We start from the raw sequence: 24,708 nt of genomic DNA, 5'->3' as shown, positions 1-24,708 counted from the left end.
GGATCGCCCCCTCCCCTCCTGTAGCGCCCAGAGCGCTGCCTTTGGTTCTGCAGCCTTTCCCAAGGCCCTCTATGGAAAGCTGAGGGGCCTGGGGAAGGCCCTTTTGGGGGGTTAACAACTGACCAAAGGGTGGCAAATAAAGGGTCAGGGTGGGTGGCGCTCACAGGGGCGGGGAGGTGGTTGTGGGGCTTGACAGTCATCTCCGCTGCGTGTGTTTTGCTGAATATGGTGATGTGGAGCAGGAAGATTCAATCCTAAATTACTTGGGATAGCTAAGCCAGGCTGTGAGAAGTTGCGGAGCCGAGATAATACCGAGTGCTAGCGTGATAAAGAAGATGCGATGGCAGTGGGGCGCCATGAAGGTAACAGACACCGCAACAGTTCACTCTCCATCAGCTCTTCAGGAAAGAGCTGTTGGTGCCTCAGCAATTGTTGCTTTTAAAACATCGCTTCAACTTTCCTCTCCCCCGCCCCCCGCCGTAGCCTGAAAAAGGATATTTTGGAGTTAATTCAAAGGAGCAGAGAACAAAGTAGAGAGCATCATCACGCCGCTGCAGGAATCGTTGGCAGTTGAGGTTAGCCCGTCTCAAAAGGGAGTGATGGAAAGGGTGGGGGCAGGAGCGGGGCAGCCGAGCAAGTTTCCAGGCAGGCGAATCCTTCGTTTCCTCACCTTAGGAGAGAAGCTTGTTGACAGGACATACGGTGCGGGTACATGAAGTCACGGGCAGGTCAGAGAAAGCGAGGAGGGAACATCGATTTTCTGTTTGTTACAGGAAGTTATGATGCAGCAGGTCTAAACCAAACAGGCGGAAGTGCTTTTTCACACAGCATGCTGTCAAACTCTGGCACTCTGCCACGAGATGTTCCGCCGCCCGGTACCGTCAGGGGCAGCGGGACCGACGAGGAGCGTTCAAACTAACAAAATATGGGAAGTTCCCGAACTGCGGTGGGCTGCCCACCCAGGCTCTGCCCCTCGCAGCATCGTCTGTCGGCGTCGTGCCCCGTTGCATACCTGCCGCCGAGGAGGGTGGGGGTCTCTGGTTTAGGTCCTGACTTCAGAAATCCGTAAAGCAGCGATAAAAAAGCTGAATGCGAAACTGGAGGTTGCTGATGCCGTGTCAGGGCTGGCAGGCGCCGGCGGAGCTCGGTCCCTGCCCGCTCCAAGAGGTGGCTCGGAGGAAAAGCTCCGTGCTGACGAGGCGCCCGGGAAGGTGGTTTGTTGTGGTGCAAGCGCCTTACGGTGCTTCGCGGGGATGTTTTCGTTAGGCTCACGAGCTTCAAATTAAAGGGTGCTAATAGGATCTTGTCCGACTTCTGCGGTGGGACGCAGCCTGGAGATCACTGCTTAGTCATTAGTGTTAAATCCACGCGTTCCAGCTCAACCACGGCTTTTGTTTTTTAAGAGAACCAACATTGATTTCATCGGGAGAGCTTCGGGGGGGTGGAACGGTGGCGTTACCTTTGCAGTTCGTTCGGGTTTTTCCTAATCAGCCGTTTATTGTCACAGTCTTTTACTCCTGTGGGTGTACTCGGGCCATGCTAAAATTAATTTCGTGAGCGCTTCATTGACAAAATGAATAGATTGGGCTTCCTCAGGAGCTCCGTTTTAATTGAGGCAGGTTTCCCAGCCGCCTTATTCTCCCAGCGCTTTCCAAGTCCACTCCAGTTTAACTCTTTGGAGTGTAGATGTGGGAACTGAGCGAAGCAGCTCGGTGGTAATGAGGTTCTGTGCACCTCCGTGATCTTAAGCGGACTGTGAGTTGAACTGTGAAATGACAGAGGTTAAAACAATCCTTGTCCAAACCCTCCCCTCCTGCCCCCAAAACAGCTCTCAAACCCAGTATTAGCGTGGGTCAGGGCCTTGATGTAGCTTCTGCCAGGAAGGATGGGGAGAAGTCAAGGGCTTGCTGCTCTTCAGCAAGTAGGTCAGCACTGGGTTTTGCTGTTGTGAGCGTTGACGCCGAGATCCTGAGGCCGGTGGCTGAATAATCCACGTCTCTCGGCGTGAGGCCGCTCCTTGGTTACTCTGAGCACCGCTGAGGTCTCACGCCTTAGTGGGCATCCTTGTGCCTGCGGAGCGTGAGATGCTGCTGCTTCCCCTCGCCCCACACCCGCTCAGCCTGGGGCGCTGCCATTCCCGATGCCATCCTCGCTCTGCCGGAGTGCCACCGGAACCGGCAAGGCGCGGGAGTTTTTTTCCCCTGACGTATTCTGACGCTTTGCTGTGTATTTCCATTTCTAAACCTGATGGGTCGCATTTTGCCGGCGTGTGATGTGCAAAAGCTCCGTCGCTGCCACGGTTTGCGCTCCTGAGCAGCCAGCAGGTATCTGGATGCGTGGCCAAGGCTTTACAGGTATCTGAATGTCTGTTTTCCAGAATTCTCAGGTCTGTCACAAAGCAGCACTTGTTCTAAAGGCTCTGCCTCCCCTAACCCCTGCCTGCAGCCAGCGTCCAGCCCGGCAGAGCTCTGCCACCTCAGTACTGACAGCCAAGAGAGCTCGGGGGTTATCCCAGTTAAAAGGAGCTGTGGACTCTGGACAGTTGCCACTGTGCCCTTGAGCTGAGCAGAGTGTGGACGGCCCGGGTTGAAAGCAGGGGTCCTGAGCTGCTCCGGCTGGAGAGGCTGTCCGTGCTCGAGGTGCCTGGCTCGGTGTGGAGGCACCCACGCTTCCCTCGCCGGCTGCCGTGGTGCCGCCGCAGCACCGCTCGCTGCATTGGCGTTGTCCTTAGTCCGTCTTGGCCGGTGTCTAGTGGCTGTAGGGGTAAAGCCGTGTGTACATATATCACCTCTTGGAGCCTGTCTGCTTGTGTACAGGTCAGCATGCAGGTTTAGGCACGGTCTCCCTATGTTTTTGGCGCCCTAGTGCAATTTAGGACTTGCTCCCGTGCTGCAGCGATCTCTGACCCTCTCCTGGGAGTGTTCCAGGAGCAGGGATGCTGCTGTGCTGCCCCGAGGAAAGGCCTGTAGCATGATACAGGTGTCCTGGCCCAACACTCTTCAGTCTTTAGGCTCTTCAACCTTCCACAAACCAGGTAAGCTGTGCTGCTGGAGCAGGGCTCTCCCTGTGTGACCAACTGCTCCGGGGGTTCCTGCTGGGTGGCAGTGCTACTCTGAGCTCTGCTCTGCACCTCCGCCCGCACTAGCCACAGTCTCTGCCTGCCTCCCTGTCCTGTTTTAGTTCAAATACAGGCCTCTCTGGAGCCGGGGGGGTGGGAGAGGCACTTTTAGTCCGTATCTGCTTCAACATCTCCTTGGTAAGAGCTACCCTTGCTTCCGTTTGTCATGCTGAGTGACATCCCGGCTGTCCTGAGGTGGATTTCACTGGAGCTGGAAGCGCATGATTTTGTGGGTGGTTGGCTTGTGTAGAACCTGCTCGGCTGGATCATTAGATGAGATGGGTTTCCTAAGTCCCAGCCGTTCCCTGTGTCCAGACAAATTTGTTTTGACATGAACTGAAATGACCAGGAATTGGTAGAACAAGCGATGAGGAAGAGAGTCGGAATTGCAAGCGAAACGCGTCCCTGGCAGAGAACAGTAAAGTTGCCTGCGGTGCTGCGGTGGGGAGGGTTTCTTGCTCGCTGGATCTGTGTGTTGGTCGTGGACAGGAGAGAAATGAGGTTCTTAGGCTTGGAAATGCTCTAGGAAAAGCCACTTAACCTCCAGTTTTATGTTTGTTAGTACACCCCGATGGATACCTGTAGATGAATTGGTGAGAAAGCGTGAAGTTGACATGATATTCATACACAGGCTGGTGAATAAAACCATTCCTGTTCCTCTATGGTACATAGTTACACCATTCATCTGTGGCATTGCAGCCTTCCAGTGCCTGAGGGGGCTACAAGGAAGTTGGGGGGGACTTTTTCCAAGGGCGGGGAGTGACAGGACAAGGGGTAACTGGTTTGAATGGAAAGAGGGAGATTGAGATGGGACATCAGGAAGGAATTCTTCCCGCAGAGGGTGGTGAGCACTGGGACAGGTTGCCCAGAGAAGCTGTGGATGCCCCATCCCTGGAAGTATCCAAGGCCAGGCTGGATGAGGCTTGGAGCAACCTGGTCTGGTGGAAGGTGTCCCTGCCCATGGCAGGGGGGTTGGAACTGGATGATTTTTAAGGTCCCTTCCAACCCAAACCATCCTCTGATTCTATGATATGCTTCAGGAGCACGTATTCAGGCATCTGGGCTGCCCTCTGAAGCGTTAATTCTGAGAGGGATACTTAAATACCCACGTGTGACTTGCACAGTGTCCTCGAGGGCGGGGATCGCCCCGTGCCCGTGCACCAAGCCGGTGCAGCGATGTCCTGTCCGGGAGCACTTGCTCCCCTGCGATTCCTGCCTGTCTGGGGCACCTGGAGATGTTGGCCTCAGCCATGTAATCTGCAGCCAAGGGGAATGAGCTGCTATCTGCTCGTGTCTGAAATCTGGCAGAGGTCTTGCCCTCGTCTTTGTCGTGGGTTTTCTTTAACGAGACGCGTCCGACCCATTCGTTCGGAGCCATTAATATTTTAAGACTTAAAAGATCATGCGATGTCCTTTTTTTTTTTTCTTTAATTGAGAAATAAGTCCTTGGTTTTCTCCAAGTTGTTCTGTTTGTGCCCCAGATGTGTGGGTCTTGGGGCAGAACAAGAAGTCCTGCGCACAAGAAGGGTGGTGGCGAAGCCTTGATCCGCCTGGGACTGATTTTCCTTCAGCTGTTTGTTTGCGGTAGGGAAGGAATTATGGGAACATTCGGAAGCCTGTTTATTTAGGTGTCGTTCCCTGGCATATGGAATTCTTTTCTCCTCCTTTTTTGTGTGTGTTTGTGTATTAAATGACATCAGATGTAATTTAACGTGGAGGTTTTGGCTTTAAGATCTGACACCTCCTCCGAGCTTCCCTTTGTACTTTCCCAGAGGCTGGAGCTTCTTCCTGAGCTGGTGTTTAAGGAATTGGTTTGGTTTTTCTTATGGCTGACTCTTGTAAACTGCCGCTGGTTTGGTGTATGTCAAAAGGAACTGAAAAAATACCCCACCTTTGAACATTTTAACACTGACAGCAAGTTGAGTGACCGCAAAAGTGGGAGGCTCAGAGGGAGAACTCGAGCCGTGTCTTTATGGACACACACTTCCCTTTGTGCCAAGCTTGATTTATACTGCTTCCAGAAATCCCTGGTGAGGGAAACCATGAAACAAGAGGTTCTGGATATAGAAAACACCCTGTTTCTTAGTCTCTTGTTACTTCCTGATCTCTGGACAGAGGCCCCTGGCCTGGAACATCCCGGCCACGGCTCTGCGGGGTGGTGGAGTTGGGCAGCCCCCAGCCCCGACCCTGCAGCACCCCCCTGACCCCTCTCCCGTTTGCTCCGTGGGGCTCCGCAGAGCCTCGCCAACAGCCTGCAGTCGCACCTCAGTCAAGGCCCTTCTCGGGGTCGCCCTGGCTTCATTAACTGAGTGAGGATTAAGCATATTAAGATCCTAATTGATTGGGCTGCGTGCCTAACGCCGTGCAGCATCGGTGGCAGCATGGGGATGCTCTCCTGGCCGTGTGGGAGGGGATGGATGGGATGAAGGGCTTTGGCCGCGTGTGCCGCTTCGGCCGCAGCCAGGAGCTCGGCTGCGGGGTTGACAGCAGCTAGCAGCACTTGCCTGATCCCTGGTGATAGGGATGTCCAGGCGAGGCAGACACTGGGTAACTCAAGGCCTCGAGAGAGAATTTGAAACCCTCTTGCCTTAGCTGTCTTCTCTCCGAAGCGTTCGTGTTTTGCTCGCTCAGCTGATGCGAGGGGTGTCTGCTCTTTCCCCAGGTCCTGCGGGGCCGTGTGTGAGACGCCGCAGCCATGTCTGACTTCGTCGAAAGCGAAGCGGAGGAGTCGGAGGAGGAGTACAACCAGGATGGGGAGGTTGTGCCCAGAGTGACGAAGAAGTTCGTAGAGGAGGATGAGGATGGTGAGTGTGCCTGTCTGTTCTGCGTTTGCGGAATTGGCTGCGGGCATCGCTGCTCTGTTTTACGTGCCGTGACTCTGCAGATGGAGCAGTAACTGCCATAGTAGCATGGCCATCTGTAGTCGATAATCTCAGCTGTTTAAGTGCTTCCCTTCCTCCAAGCGCTTAGCTGGTCTTTACGTTTGGCAATAGGAAATACGCAGCTTCACCCCCGTGGGGACTTGCAGTCGCACGATCTGATAGTAAACAGTAAAAGCCAAGGAATTCTCCCAGTGTGAGCTCTCCACCTGTTCCCTCCGCAGAGAGCGCGTGAGACCGCGGGACGAGGAGTGGGGTTCTGGCACGAGCAGCTGGCTGGGTTCTGTAATTCGGTTAAAACTCTCTGTGGATAGTGTGAAGGAAGATGCTGTTCGCACCGAGCCAAGAAGGAGGCTTGGCAGATAACCAGCGACTAAATGTCTAACCCTTGCTGCTCTCCACCCCAGATGAGGAGGAGGAGGAGGAGAACCTGGATGATCAAGATGAGCAGGGGAACCTGAAAGGATTCATTAACGATGATGACGATGAGGAAGAGGAAGAGGAGGAAGAAGCCAGTGACTCTGGAGATTCTGAAGACAATGTTGGCCACAAAAAGAGGAAGCGCAGTAAGTTTTATGATGGTCGTTCGTAGCGGGCTGTGGTGGGATGCTCTCGTGCTGCCCTGCCAGAGAGCAGAGCTCTCCCACTGCCCTGGGTGTCTGCGTGAGCTGGGTAAGCTGTACCCTTCTCACTCGTTGGCCCCTTCCTGGATGTGTAAAGGGAAGAGTGTAACTGGTCTCTGCTTCCTTCTCTCAGCTTTTGATGACCGCCTGGAGGATGATGATTTTGACCTCATTGAAGAGAACTTGGGTGTTAAAGTCAAAAGAGTGAGTTGTCTTCCCATGCTGCTGTTAATGGTGTGGTTTAGCACGAAGGGGGGTGGGCTTCTGCCTGGGATGAGTGAGCGGTGCCTCCCGCCTGCTCCTGCCCCCCTTGGAAAGGGAGATATGAGCACTTGAAGGAAGCAGGATCTCTCCCTGCTCAGGAAACTGGGAACCGGCTTCCTAGAGCTTGCAAAACACTTCGCTCGGGTTCCTAAAGTCTGCTGTACCCTTCCCACCGCTGCGTGATGGTTTCAGGGGAACCCATCTCCTGCACAGTGCTGACCCCAGGGCCTAAAGCTCCTCTGTAACGCTTGCTGGGGGCTTCCAAGGGAACGGCTCCTCTCCCTCTGTGCCTGCGCTGGGCTCCGTCCTGCTCCCGCTCCGGTGCCTATGGAGGAAGCGTGGTTCTGGCCTGGCAGAGGGCACACTGAGCTTGAGTGTCTGTGCCAGGAATTGTGTGCGCTAACAAGCCTCTTTGCTCGCAGCAAAAATTCAGGCGTGTGCGAAAAATGTCCGATGATGAGGATGACGAAGAGGAAGACTACGGGAAAGAAGAACATGAGAAGGAAGCCATCGCTGAAGAAATCTTTCAGGATGGTGAAGGTGAGGAGGGAGGCGAAGCTGTTGAAGCTCCTGTTGCTCCGCCAGAAGAGGAAGAGGAGGAGGAGGAAGATGAATCTGGTGAGTATGGGTGGTCAGTTGCATCCAAAGCTTGCCCTAGGATTAAAGCACGAAGGCTGTAGCCCTGATCTGGCCAAGCTCTGGCTGGTCTAATTAGTGCAGTCTTTAGAATTAAACATTTCTGGGTGGCAGGTTTAGTTTGTCAAAACCGCTTTGTCCAGAAGCACGTTACTTTTGCTGAGGTGGTCTCGTCTAAGCTTGTCCAAAACGGAAAAGCTTCAAAGGAAGGAAGTCAGGACACCGTTTGGTACTTAGTAGCACAGCACGTGCCTGCCCTACACCTCCTCGCTGGTGTCAGCCCGTCACCACTGCGAGTACCCCACTGCAAGAGATTTGCTGTCTGCTGGCCAGAGCAGCAAGGCCTTTTCTGACAGCACTTTCAGTGCCCTGAGCTGCTGATAGTTGCCACAGGGGTTTGCCTGTGTCTGGAAGTTCCTTTTAGCTTGTTAGTGTGCTTCAGGCTCCTGGAATGTCTGAGGTTGGCGTGGGAGATGCTGTCAGTAGCTGGGTAGCCTGAGAGCCAGCGGCAGCCTGAATCTGTGGCGGAGGCTCACAATTGGCGCTGACTGAGCTGAGCTTTGTCAGAGGTGTCAGTTGAATACGCGAGTGTCCTGATCACTGAGTTGTTTTTCCATGTCCAGACATCGATGACTTCATTGTGGATGACGATGGACAACCTCTGAAGAAGCCAAAATGGCGGAAGAAGCTCCCTGGATACACAGATGCGTAAGTATTGATTGGAAATTGGCCTAGAGCCTCAAAAACAGTGCTTGGCTTACCTGATTCTTGCAACTGCAGAGTCATTCAGCTTGCAGTTGGATACTGCTGGTCTCTTTTTCCCTGAAGGAACCTGGTAAATTTAAACGCAGAGCATTTCGTCTGTGATCTCTTAAATGTCTGACTCTTTCCTCTCTCCCCCAGATTTTTTACAGGGATACCAAAACCCTTAAGTATTTGCACGTAAAGCTCAGAGTTGTGTTCCTGTCTGTGATTTTATTTAACCTAGGTGCAAAACTGAAGCTTAGACTTAAGTGTTCTGACCTCTGTGGGTAGAAAGATGTTCTGTAAACTGCACCTTGGGGCTGAAGGAGAATTTTTTGCCTTCCAGTGCTTTGCAGGAAGCCCAGGAAATCTTTGGTGTGGACTTCGACTATGATGAGTTTGAGAAGTACAATGAATACGATGAGGAGATGGAGGAGGAATATGAGTATGAGGATGAAGAAACCGAAGGGGAGACCCGTGTACGACCCAAAAAGACTGCCAAGAAGCGCGTCAGTCGCCGTAGCATCTTCGAGATGTACGAGCCCAGTGAGCTGGAGAGCAGTCACCTCACGGACCAGGACAACGAGATCCGCATGACAGACATGCCTGAGAGGTTCCAGGTGAGGGAAGAGGATGCCGGGGCGCAGGCAGAAAGCGTTTCGGCTCCCGCCGAGCGCTGCAGGCCTGGGACCTGCGGGCCAGCTTTCTGGCTGGGGTTTGGGGCTTTATTTCCCCCTTTTTGAAGATCCCACCTTTCAAATGTGTAGAGTAAAACCCTGCCTTCAGCCATACCAGTGACACCGTCAGCCGCTCTGGCCGGGCAGGCCGGGCACTGGGCATCGTCTCTCCTTCGCCAGCGGGTGCCAGTGTTGCACTCCCAGGAGCGGTGCAGGGCTTGTGCTCTGCTGCCATGTGCTTCCTGCTGGGTGCTCTTAGGAATCAACATGGGTTGTCCCTCCGGACAACAAGAGTGAAGCTGCAGTGCTGGAGAAGTTTTGCTAGGGTTTTTTAGCCTCCCCCGTATGCCAGCCAACATGTACCTGTTGCGTACAAGGTGTTTCTGTTAGCGCTCTTATCCAAACAGTTGGCATTTACGCTGCTTTCGGTGTGGAGCCCTGTTTGTGCCGCTAAGAATCATCCTGGAGGGCTCGTGGGGACAGGCTGGGAGAGTTGGGGGTTCAGTCTGGAGAAGAGAAGGCTCCAGGGAGACCTTAGAGCCCCTTCCAGTGCCTGGGGGGCTACAGGAAAGCTGGGGGGGACTTTTTCCAAGGGCAGGGAGCGACAGGACAAGGGGTAACGGGTTTAAATGGAAAGAGGGAGATGGAGATGGGACATCAGGAAGGAATTCTTCCCGCAGAGGGTGGGGAGCACTGGGACAGGTTGCCCAGAGAAGCTGTGGATGCCCCATCCCTGGAAGTGTCCAAGGCCAGGCTGGATGAGGCTTGGAGCAACCTGGTCTGGTGGAAGGTGTCCCTGCCCATGACGGGGTGGGACTGGATGGGCTTTAAGGGCCCTGCCAACCCAAACCATTCCGTGATTCTGGCATCTCATATTTTTTCCTTAATTACACCCCGTTGCCAGGTTTTCCCTGAACAGCCCATGTTCTTCCATCTCCCTCAGGCATATGTTAAAGTAAGTCCACACAGACGTGCGTCACCTCCCCTTGTAAAATGGGACATCTGATGCTGTCAGCCTTTCCAAAGGACCTTTTTCCCATGCCATGTGCACAGCACAAGGGAATGCTGTGTGTCACGACTGTGGCCTGTTGAGACATTTTGTTGTCCATGGCTGTCAGTGATGATTAAAGCCGGCCTTCTGGAGAAGAGTCAGCTGGGAATAAATGCCCAGAGGAGGTTTGGAGTGGCTTTATGTCCTGTTCTTTTATGGCTGCAGCAAGACAAGCAGTAACAGGGCCAGAACAGGCACAGGTAGATTGGAACAGGGGATGTAGCTGGAGCAGGATTGGGAGTCTGGAAGGAAGCAGGCCCACCCTGACTTGATCATCACGGAAGATTTCACACCTTTGACAGAACTGTTGGCTGCCTTTACCTAGTGTAAACCTGAGGGAGGTTTCCTGTGCGCTCAGAAGGTGCAGACATTGAAGCGCTATCCTCAGCAAAGCCCTGGGGGCGTGAGCGATACTAAGACCCCATAAAAACCCTGCAGCTCAAACCAGTAGTTTCCAGGCCTTTTGAAGACGTGGCGGCCTGAGCCCGGGCGTTGCACGTGCCTTTGCTCATCCTCTCGTCTTTCCACAGTTGCGATCCATCCCTGTGAAGAGTGCTGAAGATGATGAGCTGGAGGAAGAAGCTGACTGGATTTACAGGAACGCGTTTGCCACTCCCACCATCTCCTTGCAGGTAAAGGACTATCCCCGGGACTTCCGTCCTAAGAGGACTTGAAGGTGCTGCAGATTTCCAGCCTGGAGACGTCGTTTCCAGGAGGGTGCTCAGAGGAATGTGGTGCCCAATACGCCTGCCTTCCTGATTTTCTGATTTTGAGCAGGTCATTTAACATGCACACGTCTTCACTTCCACATCCATAAAACAGGACAGAAGGGAACACGGAGAAGTTGCAGAGTAATTGTCGAGCCATTGAAAGATTTCTGTGTCACCACTCTTAGGGCTAAACTGGTGTTAGCCATGACCTGCTTTTAACCATCACTTACCTTGGCCAAATGCTGCTTCTCTGTTTTCCTTGAAGCCAGTCAGGGCTAAGATGGTCTAAAACCAGAGTGTGTAGCTAAGCCGGTGTTCCCAGCTAACCAAGGGACTGTTTTCCGGCCTTGGCTTGGGCTAGCTGGGGAATTCCTTCAGGAATACCATCAACACAACGTGTTTCTCCTTTTAGGAAAGTTCTGACTACCTCGACCGTGGACAAGCCAGCAGCAGCTTCAGTCGCAAGGGGCCCAGCACCATCCAGAAGATTAAAGAAGCCCTGAATTTCATGAGAAATCAACATTTTGAGGTAGTTCACAACTCGGTGTCATTGCCGCGATGAGGTCTGAGTTGCTGTCTCCTTATCCAGGCAGGATTAGCAGAGGGGCTGCTGGACCCATTTAGGGCAACAAACTAGAAGGGGCTGAGGTACCTGGTTGCCTGTCCTGTGACAAAATGCTGCTTCGTTGGGAAGTGTAGCTCGTCTCATAGGAGCCGTGGCAATGCAGGTTTTTAAGGCCTGTTTGATGGGGCTGCTATCATCGTATTTCCCTGCTCCTGGACAAAATGATGCTAAGGGAGATGGAGGAATTTCCGAGTATCCTGAGCTTTGCTTGGTCCATTCAGCCTGTTGTCTGAGGTGTTGCCTGACGTTGCAGAAGCTCTTTGGTCTGTGTGATGTGGAATGGCCTCAAGAGCTGGGGCATGGCTTGGTACATCTCCCGCAGTGCTGCCCTGTTAGCTTGTTCTCCCACTTGGAACAGGAGCGCTCTCTGTACTCCTGGCTGCCAGGAGCAGCCCAGTTTCCTGCTTGGTGCTGACAAATCTCGTTTCTGACCCAGGTCCCGTTCATCGCCTTCTACAGAAAGGAGTATGTGGAGCCAGAGCTGCACATCAATGACTTGTGGAGGGTCTGGCAGTGGGATGAGAAGGTGAGGGGCATTTTCCCTGCTCGTTATCCCACCAGCATTTAATATGTCTTCCCACCTAGCCCCTGACACTTCCAGCAGATTTTGGTTTGGCCATGGAGACCTTGTGTGCTTTTTTTTTAACCCATATTTTTTTCATGTTTGCTATCATGTGGTGATAAAGGTTTATCTGACAAAAGAGAGTCCAAAACAGTCCTTGCTCTTCAGAGTTCCTTTTGTGTAGGGAGCTTTCCTGCAAGGAGCACAGGTTCCTTCTCTACTGTCAGGTAGAGCCCAACCTTGATTGTTTTTTCTTCTGTTAACACAATCCCATCTCTGAGATGAGACCTGCCACATGTGTGACATCTGGACTCGGCTGTGGGCGATTATTTTTATATGACAAATATCCCAAGGTCCTGGGAGCCCCTGTTTGGGAAGGGAGGAGTCAGGTGGGACACACAGCTACCCTGCATTTCACTGGAGATCTGTGTTCTCCTGTTAGTGGACCCAGCTGAAGATCCGCAAGCAGAACCTGACACGTCTGTTTGAGAAGATGCAGGCCTATCAGTACGAACAAATCTCTGCTGACCCAGACAAGCCCTTGGCAGATGGAATAAGGGCCCTGGATACTACTGACATGGAGAGGTACAATGCCATAACTTTCTTACATTCAAAATGTCTTAAGTGTGCGTTAACTTGCCCAAACAGCACAGTCTCTCTGGCCACTGCAGTGCATTGACTTTAGCCTCCCCACAAAGCCACTAACGAGATAAAACCCTCTTGGAAGAGGAGCCCAAGTGCTCCCTTTGCCTGACCTGTACCAGAGCAGGTTCCTTGAATGCTCTCGCGACAGCTCAGCTGCAAGCGGCGTGTAACGTGCTGACTTTGCATGCCGTAGGCTGAAGGACGTGCAGTCCATGGATGAGCTCAAGGACGTGTATAACCACTTCCTGCTGTACTATGGGCGAGACATCCCCAAGATGCAGAATGCTGCCAAGGCTGCTCGAAAGAAGCAAAAGCGTACACGAGAGGATGGTGAAGAGGAGGAAGGTTTGTCCTCGGATTTGATAGTCTCCTAACTGTGGGCTGGTTGAAAATCCTGGTTCAAAAGAATAGTGAGAAAGTTTGTTGAAAAGCCCATGTGGTTGCACAGAGCATCTCGGCTGTTCCTTTCTGTCTCAGGTTAGACCCAGGCACTTCTGAAAATTCTAAGGTGCTGATTTTCTGATGGTCTGAATACCACCCCTCATGGCAGGGGTCAGAGCAAGGATCAGCCACCTCGGTGTGGGTTTTACTGTGCAACCCAGAGATGCTGCTATTAAAACTGCAAAAGGGTGAAACTGAAGAGAAGCTAACATTTTCAGGGGGTTTTTCTAACCCTGAATAATTTTAAGGCTGCTTGAGATGTGTTTGTGGAGTTCAGGGACTCTGATGCACAACGTAGGTTGTGTCTGAAATCTTCGCTGTGCTTCTGACACGCTGCAGGTGGCTGGATACTGCTGTAAAGAGGCCTTGCTAAACGTATTCTTCCTGTAGGTGAAGGGGAGGATGCAGAAGATGAAGAGCAGAAAGGGCCTGAGCTGAAGCAGGCTTCCCGTCGGGATATGTACACCATCTGTCAAACAGCTGGGCTGGGTAAGGGCTGTGCTTTGGCATGCTGAGCTTGCAGGGTGTGTCGTGTTCTTCCGGGTGGTGTGGCTCACCTCTTGAAGGAGGACTGGTAGTTTTGCTCCGTGTAAGCTCCGATACCGTTCTCATTGTTTTTGTGGCTATTTTCCTCCAGATGGCTTGGCTAAGAAGTTTGGTCTGACACCTGAGCAGTTTGGAGAGAATCTGCGAGACAGCTACCAGCGTCACGAGACGGAGCAGTTCCCTGCCGAGCCCCTGGAGCTGGCCAAGGATTATGTGTGTAGGTCAGTGTGTGGGGGATCTTCGTGGAGATCCTGCAGATGTGACACGGGGGGGGGATTTGGGGGCATTCCCAGGTCCTAACCTTCCTGTTGCCTTTTTGGTTTTAGTCAGTTCCCCAGCCCTGAAGCCGTGCTGGAAGGAGCCCGGTACATGGTGGCTTTGCAGATAGCCAGGGAGCCTTTGGTCAGGCAGGTCCTGAGACAGACTTTCCAAGAAAGAGCTAAAATCAACATTTCCCCAACCAAAAAGGGGAAGAAGGTAAGGATGGGAACTCTGACTCTATGGTTCAATTCAAGAAAGGATCGAAATAACACACAAATGGTCATTTTTGCATCTGAAAACCTCTCCCACGTCAGTGGCGACTGGATGAATCTTAGAGCAGCGTGTGAGCGGGGCTGTTGCAGAGGCCAGCTCAGCAGCGTGCTGCGTTTTTAGTCTCGGCGTTTCATCAGATCTGATTCTTGCTGTTTGAGATGTTGCCTTCAATTGTTTAAACGGTCTCCCGCTTCTCTGGGACTGGGAATGAATTCCACTGTGTCCTGCTGGGGAAGGAAATGCAAACTGGCAGGCATAGGGGCGAGGGGATATTGAATAAAACCCATTGTCTGCTGTGGTACACAGGGGTCTTTCTTCCGGAACGCCCTGCATGCATGCTGACTCTCTCTCCTCTCTCCCAGGATATTGATGAAGCCCACTATGCCTATTCCTTTAAATACTTGAAGAATAAGCCTGCGAAGGAGCTACGAGATGACCAGTTCCTGAAAATGAGCCTGGCAGAGGAGGAAGGACTGCTCACTATAGACATCAGCATTGACATGAAAGGAGTGGAGGGGTGAGGCCTCGCTGGCTGTGCCATCCATCCCTTGGCAGAGCTCATTCATCCAGTGCTACTCCTGGAAGTCACGGCCTGGTGGTTTCCTGCACCACAGAGCCAAACAGCCTCCTGATTTTTTTGTTTCTCTTAATGAAACCTTTAGATGACATCTGGGTAATTCATTTGAAGGCAAACTGTGAAGCCTTCCCTTTTTTTGTGAAAGGCGATGCTTTTTCCCAACCCCCTCGCTGCGTGGCTCCTCGGTTCCTTCCCCGTACGTCTGAGTAGCCACGCCATGCAGTGTGGGCATGCTGGAGGGGCAGGGGGCTGCTCCCTGTTGGTCTGATCAGGCCCCTCTCCACCCTGTTAGTCTGATCAGGCCCCACTAGCGTGGCACGCAGCTGCGATCTCGCCAGCAGCGTGGCTTTTGCAGCTAAAGGGGTGTTTGCTGGCAGGATTGGGTCTTCTCTCCGTTTTCCAGTCAGCTCACTGAATCTGCGGTGCTGCCGTCGCGTCCCTGTGCAGGACCCCGTGGGTGGTGGTGTCAGTGCAGGCACTCGGAGCCCTTCTGCATCCTCTCCTCGTATGTCTTGCAGTTACGGCAGCGAGCAGACGTACTTTGAGGAGATCAAGCAGTTCTATTATCGGGATGAGTTCAGTCACCAGGTGCAGGAGTGGAATCGGCAGCGTACCATGGCCATCGAGCGGTCCCTCAACCAGTTCCTCTACGTGCAGATGGCTAAAGAGCTGAAGAACAAGCTCTTGGTGGAAGCCAAGGAGTATGTCCTCAAGGTGAGATGGGGGACAGGTGGGTTTGAGTCAGAGCTGGGCTACAAACGCGAACAGCCCTGCGCCGTGGCGAGCTGTTGACAGGCCGTGCGCAGGCTCTTGGGGAGGAGGACGCAGGCAGGGGCCTGAGTCTGGTTCTTTCACAAGGATGGAGGAAAAAGCAGATAGTTCAGTGAGAGGGAGGATGGGCTCCATGGTTCTGGAGAGATGATCCCAATCCTGGCAGAGTATGCCGTTGTGTTGCCTTGCGCAGTCCGTGACCTTCCGCTGGAGCAGGGCTATGCCGAAGCCCCCGCGGTTCGTTTTCTCACCCCTCTCTCCTCTGTTCTGCCAGGCTTGCAGCCGGAAGCTCTACAACTGGCTAAAAGTAGCTTCATACCGTCCTGATCAGCAAGTAGAGGAAGATGATGATTTCATGGATGAAAACCAAGGGAAGGGAATTCGGGTGCTAGGCATTGCGTTTTCCTCAGCCAGGTAGGAGAGAAATTGCCTCTGGATCTCGGTACAGCTTTAGCAGTCCTCCTTGTCTGAGTGATCTCCTGTTTGGCAGGGATCACCCCGTGTTTTGTGCCCTTGTCAACGGAGAGGGCGAGGTTACAGACTTCCTCCGGCTGCCACATTTCACAAAGAGAAGGAACGCCTGGCGTGAGGAAGAAAGGGAAAAGAAGGTGAGCCATCGAGACGAATGTCTACACCTTGCTTTTGGTACTGTGCAGTGCACTCTGGGTTGGAGGGGAATAGTCAGTCTGAGGACAGCTCAGGCCTTGTCACTCTCACGCACAAGGATTCAGCCTCTTTTCCACCCTGTAATTGTTCTGGCAGAACAGTTGCTTCCAGTTGAATTTCACTTCATCTCCTTTGCTCCTACAGGGAGCGGCAGGGCCTTGCCATTCCCAAGTTCTGCTGACTGGGGCTTTGTGAGTTTGGTCCCAGCTACAATAAATTTCTTCCCTTTCCCTGATCACATTATAATGGTGAGAGGCTGCGGGGCCTACTGGAGCTTGGGTTGGCTTTGGATTTCCATTCCCCGTTTGCACAGATTAACCCCAGTGTGGGATGCCTTCAGTCTGTCCTCTGCAGAGCTTCTCTGTCCTTATGGTGGTCAGGACCTGCCAGGCCGGCCTGTGGAGAAGGCATTTAGCCATGTCCATATTGTGGTGGCGGTGGGGGAGGATTTGCCATGTGAAATAGGAACCCAGGACTGGAAGCTAGCTCTGTACTGGAACCTTCTAGCTTTTCTACTCTGTCTTATTTTCCTTTCCAGAACCAAGATATTGAAACCTTGAAAAAATTCCTCCTGAACAAGAAGCCTCATGTGGTGACAATTGCAGGCGAGAACAGGTCAGTCTTTTCCTTCTGCTTCTCAGGCTCTTTGCAGTCCTTTCCTCATGCCTGTCCACACCTCACTGTTTCTGTCCGTGGTGTGAGGTGACCCGGTGGGGTGACCTCCCTGAGTGATTCCAGCACCCAGCTTTGTGCTCCTCTCTCAATCCCCTTGGCTGACTCTCCCTAGGGATGCTCAGATGCTGATGGAGGATGTAAAGAGAATTGTTCATGAGCTGGATCAAGGGCAGCAGCTGTCCTCTATCGGAGTGGAGCTGGTGGACAATGAACTGGCCATCCTCTACATGAACAGCAAGAAGTCAGAGGTGAACCTTCATTATTCCAGCTATCCCTCAGTCTGTCACTCATTCGTGCTGTCTCGTCCTCCAGTTGTTGTGCTGGCCCTGCCTTGCCTCATCTCCTGCCTCATGATCCATCTGGACAGTGACATGCTGGTCTTTGGATCAAGGCAAAACATCTCATTTAGGCTTCCCTGAAGAGATCAGCACCAGCAGATGTGCAAAGTAGATGTTGGTGTAGTCCGAAATGCACCTTGCTGGGCTGAGCGGATGGGGTTGTTCCATTTTTAGTCACAGCAGAGTTCCCGGGAGCCTTTGCTCTCAGTTCTCTTTGCCCTGAGCACCAAACGCTTCCCTTGTTCCAGTCCCTGTCTGATGGCTCTTTGCTGCTTGCAGAATGAGTTCCGGGATTACCCACCTCTGCTGCGTCAAGCCGTCTCCCTTGCTCGCCGCATTCAGGACCCCCTCATAGAGTTTGCCCAGGTCTGCAGCTCCGATGAGGATATTCTCTGCCTCAAACTCCACCCTCTGCAGGTAACTTTGCCTCCTGGCATCCTTCTCTGTGAGAGAAAGTGGCCTGGGAGGCCTGGGCCCAGTTGCAGTGGTGCAAGTTCTGCCTGTTCTGTCTCGTGTTCAGGCTACATGGCACCTATTTTTTTTTTCCCCCCTCCTTTAGCTTATCTGCCTCCTGCCCTTCTGTTCTCAGGGGTAACTGAGGTGCAGTACAGCTCCCCAGAGCCAGTCAGGTTGCGTTTGGCTCTGCTTACTCGTGACAAAGTGTTGCACATGTCTCCTCGCGAGCCTAACGTCTCTCCTTTCTGTCAGGAGCACGTGGTGAAGGAGGAACTGCTGAACGCGCTCTACTGCGAATTCATAAACCGCGTGAACGAGGTGGGAGTGGATGTCAACCGGGCCATCGCTCACCCGCACAGCCAGGCTTTGCTGCAGTACGTGTGCGGCCTGGGACCACGCAAGGGCACTCACCTGCTCAAGGTAAGGTGGCTCCTGTCCCTGCCTACCCAAACAGCGCATCGCCAGTAACGTGCGGGCGGCCTGACGGCAGTTAGGAGCCGAGTCAGGCTCCCGTGTGCCGGATGGAGCTGACGGCTCCGGTGACGAGTGGTGTCGTCTGTGTTATCTCGTGGCGCCTCACCCCGGAGCTGTGCATGGGCTGACATCCTTGATAAAGCCAAGCAGGTCTGTCAGTCCTAGCTAGCTCCTGAACCCGCAGGAACGGAAGCACTGGTACGGTGTTGAGACGCCTCCCTCCTGTAGAAAACACGAGGCAAAGAGCCAACGCTTTTCCTAAGCCGGAGCTGTTCCACGTGGAGTCGTTTGCTTTTGTGTAACGGGGAGACTGCAGGCAGGGAGCAACACTTTGAGTTGTGATAGGCTTGTGCCATGCGTTGAACACCACGGTGGCCATCCTCTGCCTTTCCTGGAGAACCTTTGAGCTTGAATAACAAGGTTTCTACTAATTACCTCTCTCTATAGATCTTAAAACAAAACAACACGCGCCTGGAGAACAGGACCCAGCTGGTTACGATGTGTCACATGGGACCCAAGGTGTTTATCAACTGCGCTGGCTTCATCAAAATCGACACGGCATCGCTGGGCGATAGGTGGGTGTCGGGTCGCATTCAGCCTCGCGCGGGGTCTGGAGTTAGCGCGAGCGACAGGCCCCAGGAATCTTGTTTGGCGGAGTCCAGGTTCCCTGGAGTTTCTGTGTGGCCCCTCTGATCGCTGGCCAAGTTCAGTTATTGCTGCTTATTAATCTGACCCCTGAGGGCAGCTAAACCAGCGCGGCTCTGCGAGCTGCAGAACACTGCTGTACAGCTCGCTAGGCTTTGACAGACCCTTTGTGGGCAGGAGCAACGGAACTAAAACCAGTTGTTCCCTCACGTAGTGTCACATCTGTCAGTAACCTGGGTGCGCTTTTGCTTTGTTTCCGCCTAGTCCTACCACAACTGACATTGAGGTCCTTTTTAGAATAGTTTGTCCCAGCGTGGCAGAGCAGCACGTGCTTCGTCACTGAGCTGAGGGAGGTGAGTGGAACCCTGCAGAGTCCTTATCCCAACGCCGCTTCCCTTGTATTTCAGCACCGATTCCTACATCGAAGTCCTAGATGGGTCCAGGGTGCACCCTGAAACCTATGAATGGGCCAGAAAAATGGCAGTGGATGCCTTGGAATATGACGAGTCGGCGGAGGATGCTAATCCCGCAGGCGCTCTAGAGGAGATCTTGGAAAACCCTGAGCGCCTGAAAGACCTGGATCTGGATGCCTTTGCTGAAGAACTGGAAAGACAGGTGGGCTGGGGGTTCCTGCTGCTGAGAAGCAGAGGGGAAGCTCTGCTCTCCAGCTCATTTTCTTACGTTTTATAGCTGGTGACCCTTTTTAGGAGCGGAGCATTTAGCTGTTGTAATGTATAAACAGCCACGATGAGTATTCAGCGTCTGACTGCGGCTTGTAGTAAATGCTTACAGAGTGCACGTGGGGCAGGAGCCCGTTTAAGCTGTTTTCCCTGAAATGATCTGACTTTTTTCTGAATATACCGGTACTTTTGACTTCCTCAACATCCCGGGACTGAGTTTGGTGGTCCCCTGTGCATTCCTCTCTTTTTGTAAACCTGCTGTTTGATAAGTTCCTTGAGTTCTTACACCGGATTCCCTACTCACCTCAGAAAGCTCACGGCTTTATAACCTTTGAATACCACGCAGGGCTACGGTGACAAGCACATCACTTTATACGACATTCGAGCTGAGCTCAGCTGCAGGTACAAGGACCTGAGAACCCCGTACCGTTCTCCAAACACGGAAGAGGTCTTCAATATGCTGACCAAAGAGACCCCAGAGACTTTTTATATAGGTACGTCCCTGGTTTCTGTCATCCTGTCGGCGTAGGATGTGTAAACGTGGGGCAGAGGGATCTTGGGGAGGGGGATGTCAGGTTGCTGCTGTGGTTGAAGCAACTTTTCAAGTACCTGAGTAGTCTCCTAACGCCTTCACCGAGGGAACTGCCCTGCCCTGCGGTTGGCTTTTGGTTTTTCACCCTTTCCTTTTCCTCTCCCATCGCACCACAGGTAAAATGATCATCTGCAACGTGACTGGCATAGCCCACAGGCGGCCACAGGGAGAGAGCTACGACCAGGCGATACGGAATGATGAAACTGGCCTCTGGCAGTGCCCTTTCTGTCAGCAGGATAACTTTCCAGAGCTCAGCGAGGTGGGTCTGCCTTTGCCAGGAGTCTGCTGTCGGCAGGCGTGAGCGTTGTGTAGGGTTCCTGGGAGGTGAGGTGTCAGAGCCAAGGTTGTGCCTGCAGTTGCCCCAGGATCCCAACCTGAATGTGGCCTTTGGCTGCAAATACAATCTGTTCCACTTTTAATGGCTTCAGTATGGATCTGGCAGGTCCGTGTTGTGGGTTTTAGTGAAATGGCCTTGGGGCTAAGCTGACCCGTTCTTTGAAAATACATAAAGCAGGCTTGTTTGCCATCTAGGATTGCGTCTACGCAGGGAAACTGCCCGTGACGCTGAGAACAGAAAGTTGTTCTGCCACCTTCTCAGTTTTAAGAACTTACTGGACTCCCTGCTGCTTAATGCAGCTGTACTTTAGGTCTCTTCTAAACCCGGCTGAATTCCAGCCGTGATAATCCATCGTTTTAACACCCTATGGCGATTTTAACACTATAGCATTGATTAGAAACCAGCCCTGGCTGCAGGGGTGTGTTCAGGCTCCGAAAAAGTTGTGACCTTCCTGGTTGCAAAGCCCCACAAGCTGACCAGGACTGAAGTGGAGTGATTGCGTTAGTGGCTAGCGATCAGGGAAGTCCTCTGTCCCTTGCCCTTCCACGTGTCCCTGCTGGCTGCTCCGCGTTGCTGACGCAGCTTTTAGACTTGATTGAGCGTGAGCTGCCAGGGCTATTTTGTTTTCAAGTTGAATGACTTTTACTTTTGCTTTACTCAAGGTTTGGAACCACTTTGACAGCGGTTCGTGCCCAGGTCAGGCCATCGGAGTGAAGACGCGTCTGGATAACGGCGTCGCTGGCTTCATCCCAACCAAATTCCTTAGCGATAAGGTGGTCAAGCGGCCGGAAGAGAGGGTGAAGGTATGGAAGCTGTGGATTTTCACATATCCAGACTAATAACGCTGCTCCCTCAATGACTTTTCAAACCTTATTTTCATTGAAGGACTTGGAATCAGCAGCGGGTTCTGGTTAGTGGCCTTCTCCCACAATGCAAATCTCCCTTGGCAGCTGGTGGGAACCATGTTAATCGGGAGGATTTATTATAGCCTGGCTTAAAGTCTGGGTTTAGGAGACCAGGAGGCATTCTAATGCAGAGCTCTCCTTTGTTTATGGCTTTCTAAAGAGTTCACCCAACGGCTGTGAGATACCAAGGGTCACTTTCCCTCTCTCCTCCCTTTTTCTTCTGTCTCAGTTCATTTGTGGAGGTGCTCGGCACAGGGACTGGGATTCAGAAAGAAACAATATCATGTATTTTTATCACGTGTTAATGTAGAGATTTAACGTTTGGGGTCCCTGCTGACAGTCCAGGTGATGGATAATCCTGTAGGCTCAGAGATTAGCATTTCTTTAGGGAGCCGTTAACTTCGGCATGGTTAACTGAACTAAGACATTGCAGGTTTTGTTGTGGTATTTGCTGTTTCCCATTTAATGAGAGCAGACTTTTGGGTGACTTAACTGCTTTCCTGCACATCCTGAGGTTCCTCCCATTGTTAAAGCTACCTAAAACATCAAACTTAATTCTCCTGGGCTCCAGATGTGCAGTTTGCTGTGTGGTGTGGGGCACAGGTAGTAGACTGCCCGTTTTTCCTGTCATCTCTCGATTCTTGTCACCTTGGGGATCAGCTGGTTTTTGGTTGGCACGGAGGGATCGCTTTTGAAGGCTGTGTCAGCAGGGATCTGGCTGCTCAGCTTGGCCTGCCCCTCTGCTGCAGGTGGGAATGACCGTTCACTGCAGGATTATGAAGATCGACATTGAGAAGTTCAGTGCAGACCTGACCTGCAGGACCTCGGATCTGATGGATAAGAACAATGAGTGGAAACTGCCCAAAGACACCTACTACGACTTTGACTCGGAGGCAGCGGATCACAAACAGGAAGAAGATCTGAAAAGAAAGCAGCAGCGGACGAGTGAGTCTCTCGCTTTTCTCTCCCTTGTAATGCCAGCCTTCCCAGGGTGCTTTGGGAGAATACCCACAACTAGACATGTACTGGAAATAGAGCAGTTACTCTTGGAAGCCTAACCACTCCTCTTGGTCCTCTAGCCTACATCAAGAGAGTCATTGCTCACCCATCATTCCACAACATCAGCTTCAAGCAAGCTGAGAAGATGATGGAGACCATGGACCAAGGAGATGTGATTATTCGGCCAAGTAGCAAAGGGGAGAACCACCTGACCGTCACCTGGAAGGTGAACGACGGGATTTACCAGCACGTTGACATCCGAGAAGAGGGCAAGGAGAATGCCTTCAGCCTGGGTTCCACACTTTGGATTAACACCGAGGTAAGAGCCCTGCGGAGCATGCTGGGAGAGGAGGCGCCACTGTTTGGCAGGGGTTGGCAGAGCCTTTCCATCCTTGCAGCTCCTTTAGGGCTGTTGGAGAGTAACTTCCCTTGTCCTTCTCCGGATTCTCGGGCAATACTCAGCTCTGTTTTTCTCCGAGCACCCAGCATCGCTGTGCGGAACGTGACTGCGATATAAGAGTCAGAGTTCCTCGTCACACACCCTAAATACCTCTTGAAATGTGTTTTGTTCAAAGGAATTTGAAGACCTGGATGAAATTGTTGCTCGCTATGTCCAGCCAATGGCTTCTTTTGCCCGAGACCTGTTGAATCACAAATACTACCAGGACTGCAACGGTGGAGACAAGAAGGTGAGCCTGTCCCAGGCTGCCGTAGCTTCGGTGGGAGATAAAGGAACATGGTCTAAGTTTCTTTGCCTCAGGACAGGTCTTTAAACTCTTGGAGTCTGGCATGAGCTGCTGCTGAACTGAGCTCTGATCTTCTTCTTGTTACCTGGGGCTTGGCAGTCACTTTCCAGCTGTAGGGCTCAGGGATTCAGTCTTGGAGCAATGGAGTTAGGACGTGGTGGTGTGGTATGCCAGAGCAGCAGAAGTTTCTCCTGCCAGCAAATATCCCTGAAGGGAGAGTGTTGGCTTTCTGTGACCCGGTGACATTTGTGTGCCAGCCCTGCGCTGAAATGGTGCGGTTGGTGGTCCTTGGTGGGTCGTTGGCATCGGGGCTGGGGGGGAGAAGGGCTGGCCGCAGCATGGCGGGGAGATATCCGTAGGGTGGGTTGCTAAAAATGCAGGCTCTCCTTGAGCATTTCTCTTCCCCTCTCTCATTAGAAACTGGAAGAGCTGCTGATAAAGACCAAGAAAGAGAAGCCAACCTTTATTCCCTACTTTATCAGTGCCTGTAAAGATCTACCTGGCAAATTCCTCTTGGGATATCAGCCTCGAGGCAAACCAAGGTAAGTGAGAAGCAAGCCCAGCAGCTGGGAACCCAGTACCACATCCCAGCTTATTGCTGCCCGTTGCTCTTCCAGCACAGTGAGTGTCCCTATAAGTCAGGCTCCCCTTCCCTGGGGTTTGCCCTCCCAACAGCAAAGGACCCACGTTTGGCTGTAACTCTCACCCAGGAGGCTCCGGTGTTTCTAACCAGCTGGCTGCCGCAGCCATCCTGCCCCATGGGGAGGGTCTCACTGGGGTATAGGCAGTGACTGACAGATTTTTGCACGGAAAGGCATCGTATTTTGGGGCAATTCTTTGAAAACAACATTAAAGGGTCTTGGCTAGGTCTGTCTGTTCGTTACAAGTACAGCCATCGCCTGAGGTTGTAGGTGTTGCCTGTTCTCTGAGCTGTTAGTGTGAGGATGCTGTAGGTATGGCTCCGAAGCAGCCTGTCACCTCTTGTGTGTTCACTGCCCCTTGCAGGATAGAGTATGTGACAGTGACGCCGGAAGGGTTCCGCTACCGGGGCCAGGTCTTCCCTACCGTGAACGGACTCTTCCGCTGGTTTAAGGATCATTATCAGGACCCTGTTCCAGGTGAGCACCCCCAAACCTGAGTTTCTTTCATGGGTGTCACACGGGAGGGGCAATTAGTAAAGGGCAATTCCACGTTCTTTGTCCCTGAAACACATCCTAGGGTTTTCTAGAAGTGGGAAGTTTCAAAGCAATGCTCAAAGGTTCGGCTTCCCTGGCCCCGCCGAGAGGGTGAACCTTTCGGCAGAGCGGGCCAGGCAGGCAGCGGGTGGGTTCTCCCTGTCCCCTCCCCCACCACACAATTCTGCAAACACCATTCCCTGGTTAAAATAGTTTCTTCCCGGTACAAGTGTTGCTTGTGTTTTTTCAAATCCTGGGTTTCAGGAATTTGTCTTTTGGGAGAACTAATCTGTTTCTCTTGGGTTTGTATTTTGTGCAGGCATTACCCCCAGCAGCAGCAGTCGGACCAGGACTCCAGCTTCCATTAACGCTACTCCAGCTAACATTAACCTGGCAGGTCAGCGCGGGCTTTTCCTGCTTGGAATCGGGATGGGAGCTCCTTTTCCAGGCCCTGCTTTGTCTGATGCGCCGAGTCTTTCTTGCAGACCTGACCCGTGCAGTGAACGCTCTGCCCCAGAACATGACCTCCCAGATGTTCAGCGCCATCGCTGCTGTGACGGGCCAGGGACAGAACCCCAACGCCACCCCTGCACAGTGGGCGTCCCGCCAGTACGGCT

General features: G+C 52.6%; 1 protein-coding gene across 1 annotated transcript; it reads left to right on the top strand.

Moving 5' to 3' along the window:
- Nucleotides 1–5,813: 5,813 nt before the first annotated feature.
- SUPT6H (suppressor of Ty 6 homolog (S. cerevisiae)) lies at nt 5,814–24,705 on the top strand (the record flags this gene model as incomplete). Its single annotated transcript, XM_010159501.1, has 34 exons — nt 5,814–5,922; nt 6,405–6,563; nt 6,754–6,824; nt 7,307–7,502; nt 8,144–8,228; nt 8,611–8,884; nt 10,523–10,624; nt 11,115–11,231; nt 11,764–11,853; nt 12,332–12,474; nt 12,728–12,879; nt 13,366–13,464; nt 13,613–13,742; nt 13,848–13,998; nt 14,418–14,572; nt 15,151–15,346; nt 15,678–15,817; nt 15,894–16,011; nt 16,608–16,684; nt 16,857–16,992; nt 17,362–17,499; nt 17,791–17,958; nt 18,460–18,587; nt 19,065–19,272; nt 19,684–19,831; nt 20,046–20,188; nt 20,929–21,069; nt 21,921–22,116; nt 22,251–22,489; nt 22,746–22,859; nt 23,334–23,458; nt 23,922–24,034; nt 24,411–24,488; nt 24,577–24,705. Coding segments are annotated over exons 1-34 (4,768 nt in total), but the record flags the coding sequence as incomplete, so codon positions are not given.
- Between the last annotated feature and the right edge of the window lie 3 nt (nt 24,706–24,708).

The sequence above is a fragment of the Eurypyga helias genome, unplaced genomic scaffold, assembly GCF_000690775.1.
Source record: "Eurypyga helias isolate BGI_N326 unplaced genomic scaffold, ASM69077v1 scaffold45899, whole genome shotgun sequence".
Classification (NCBI taxonomy): domain Eukaryota; kingdom Metazoa; phylum Chordata; class Aves; order Eurypygiformes; family Eurypygidae; genus Eurypyga; species Eurypyga helias.
The sequence above is the reverse complement of the archived record's forward strand: the minus strand, read 5'-3'. Positions and strand labels throughout refer to the sequence as shown.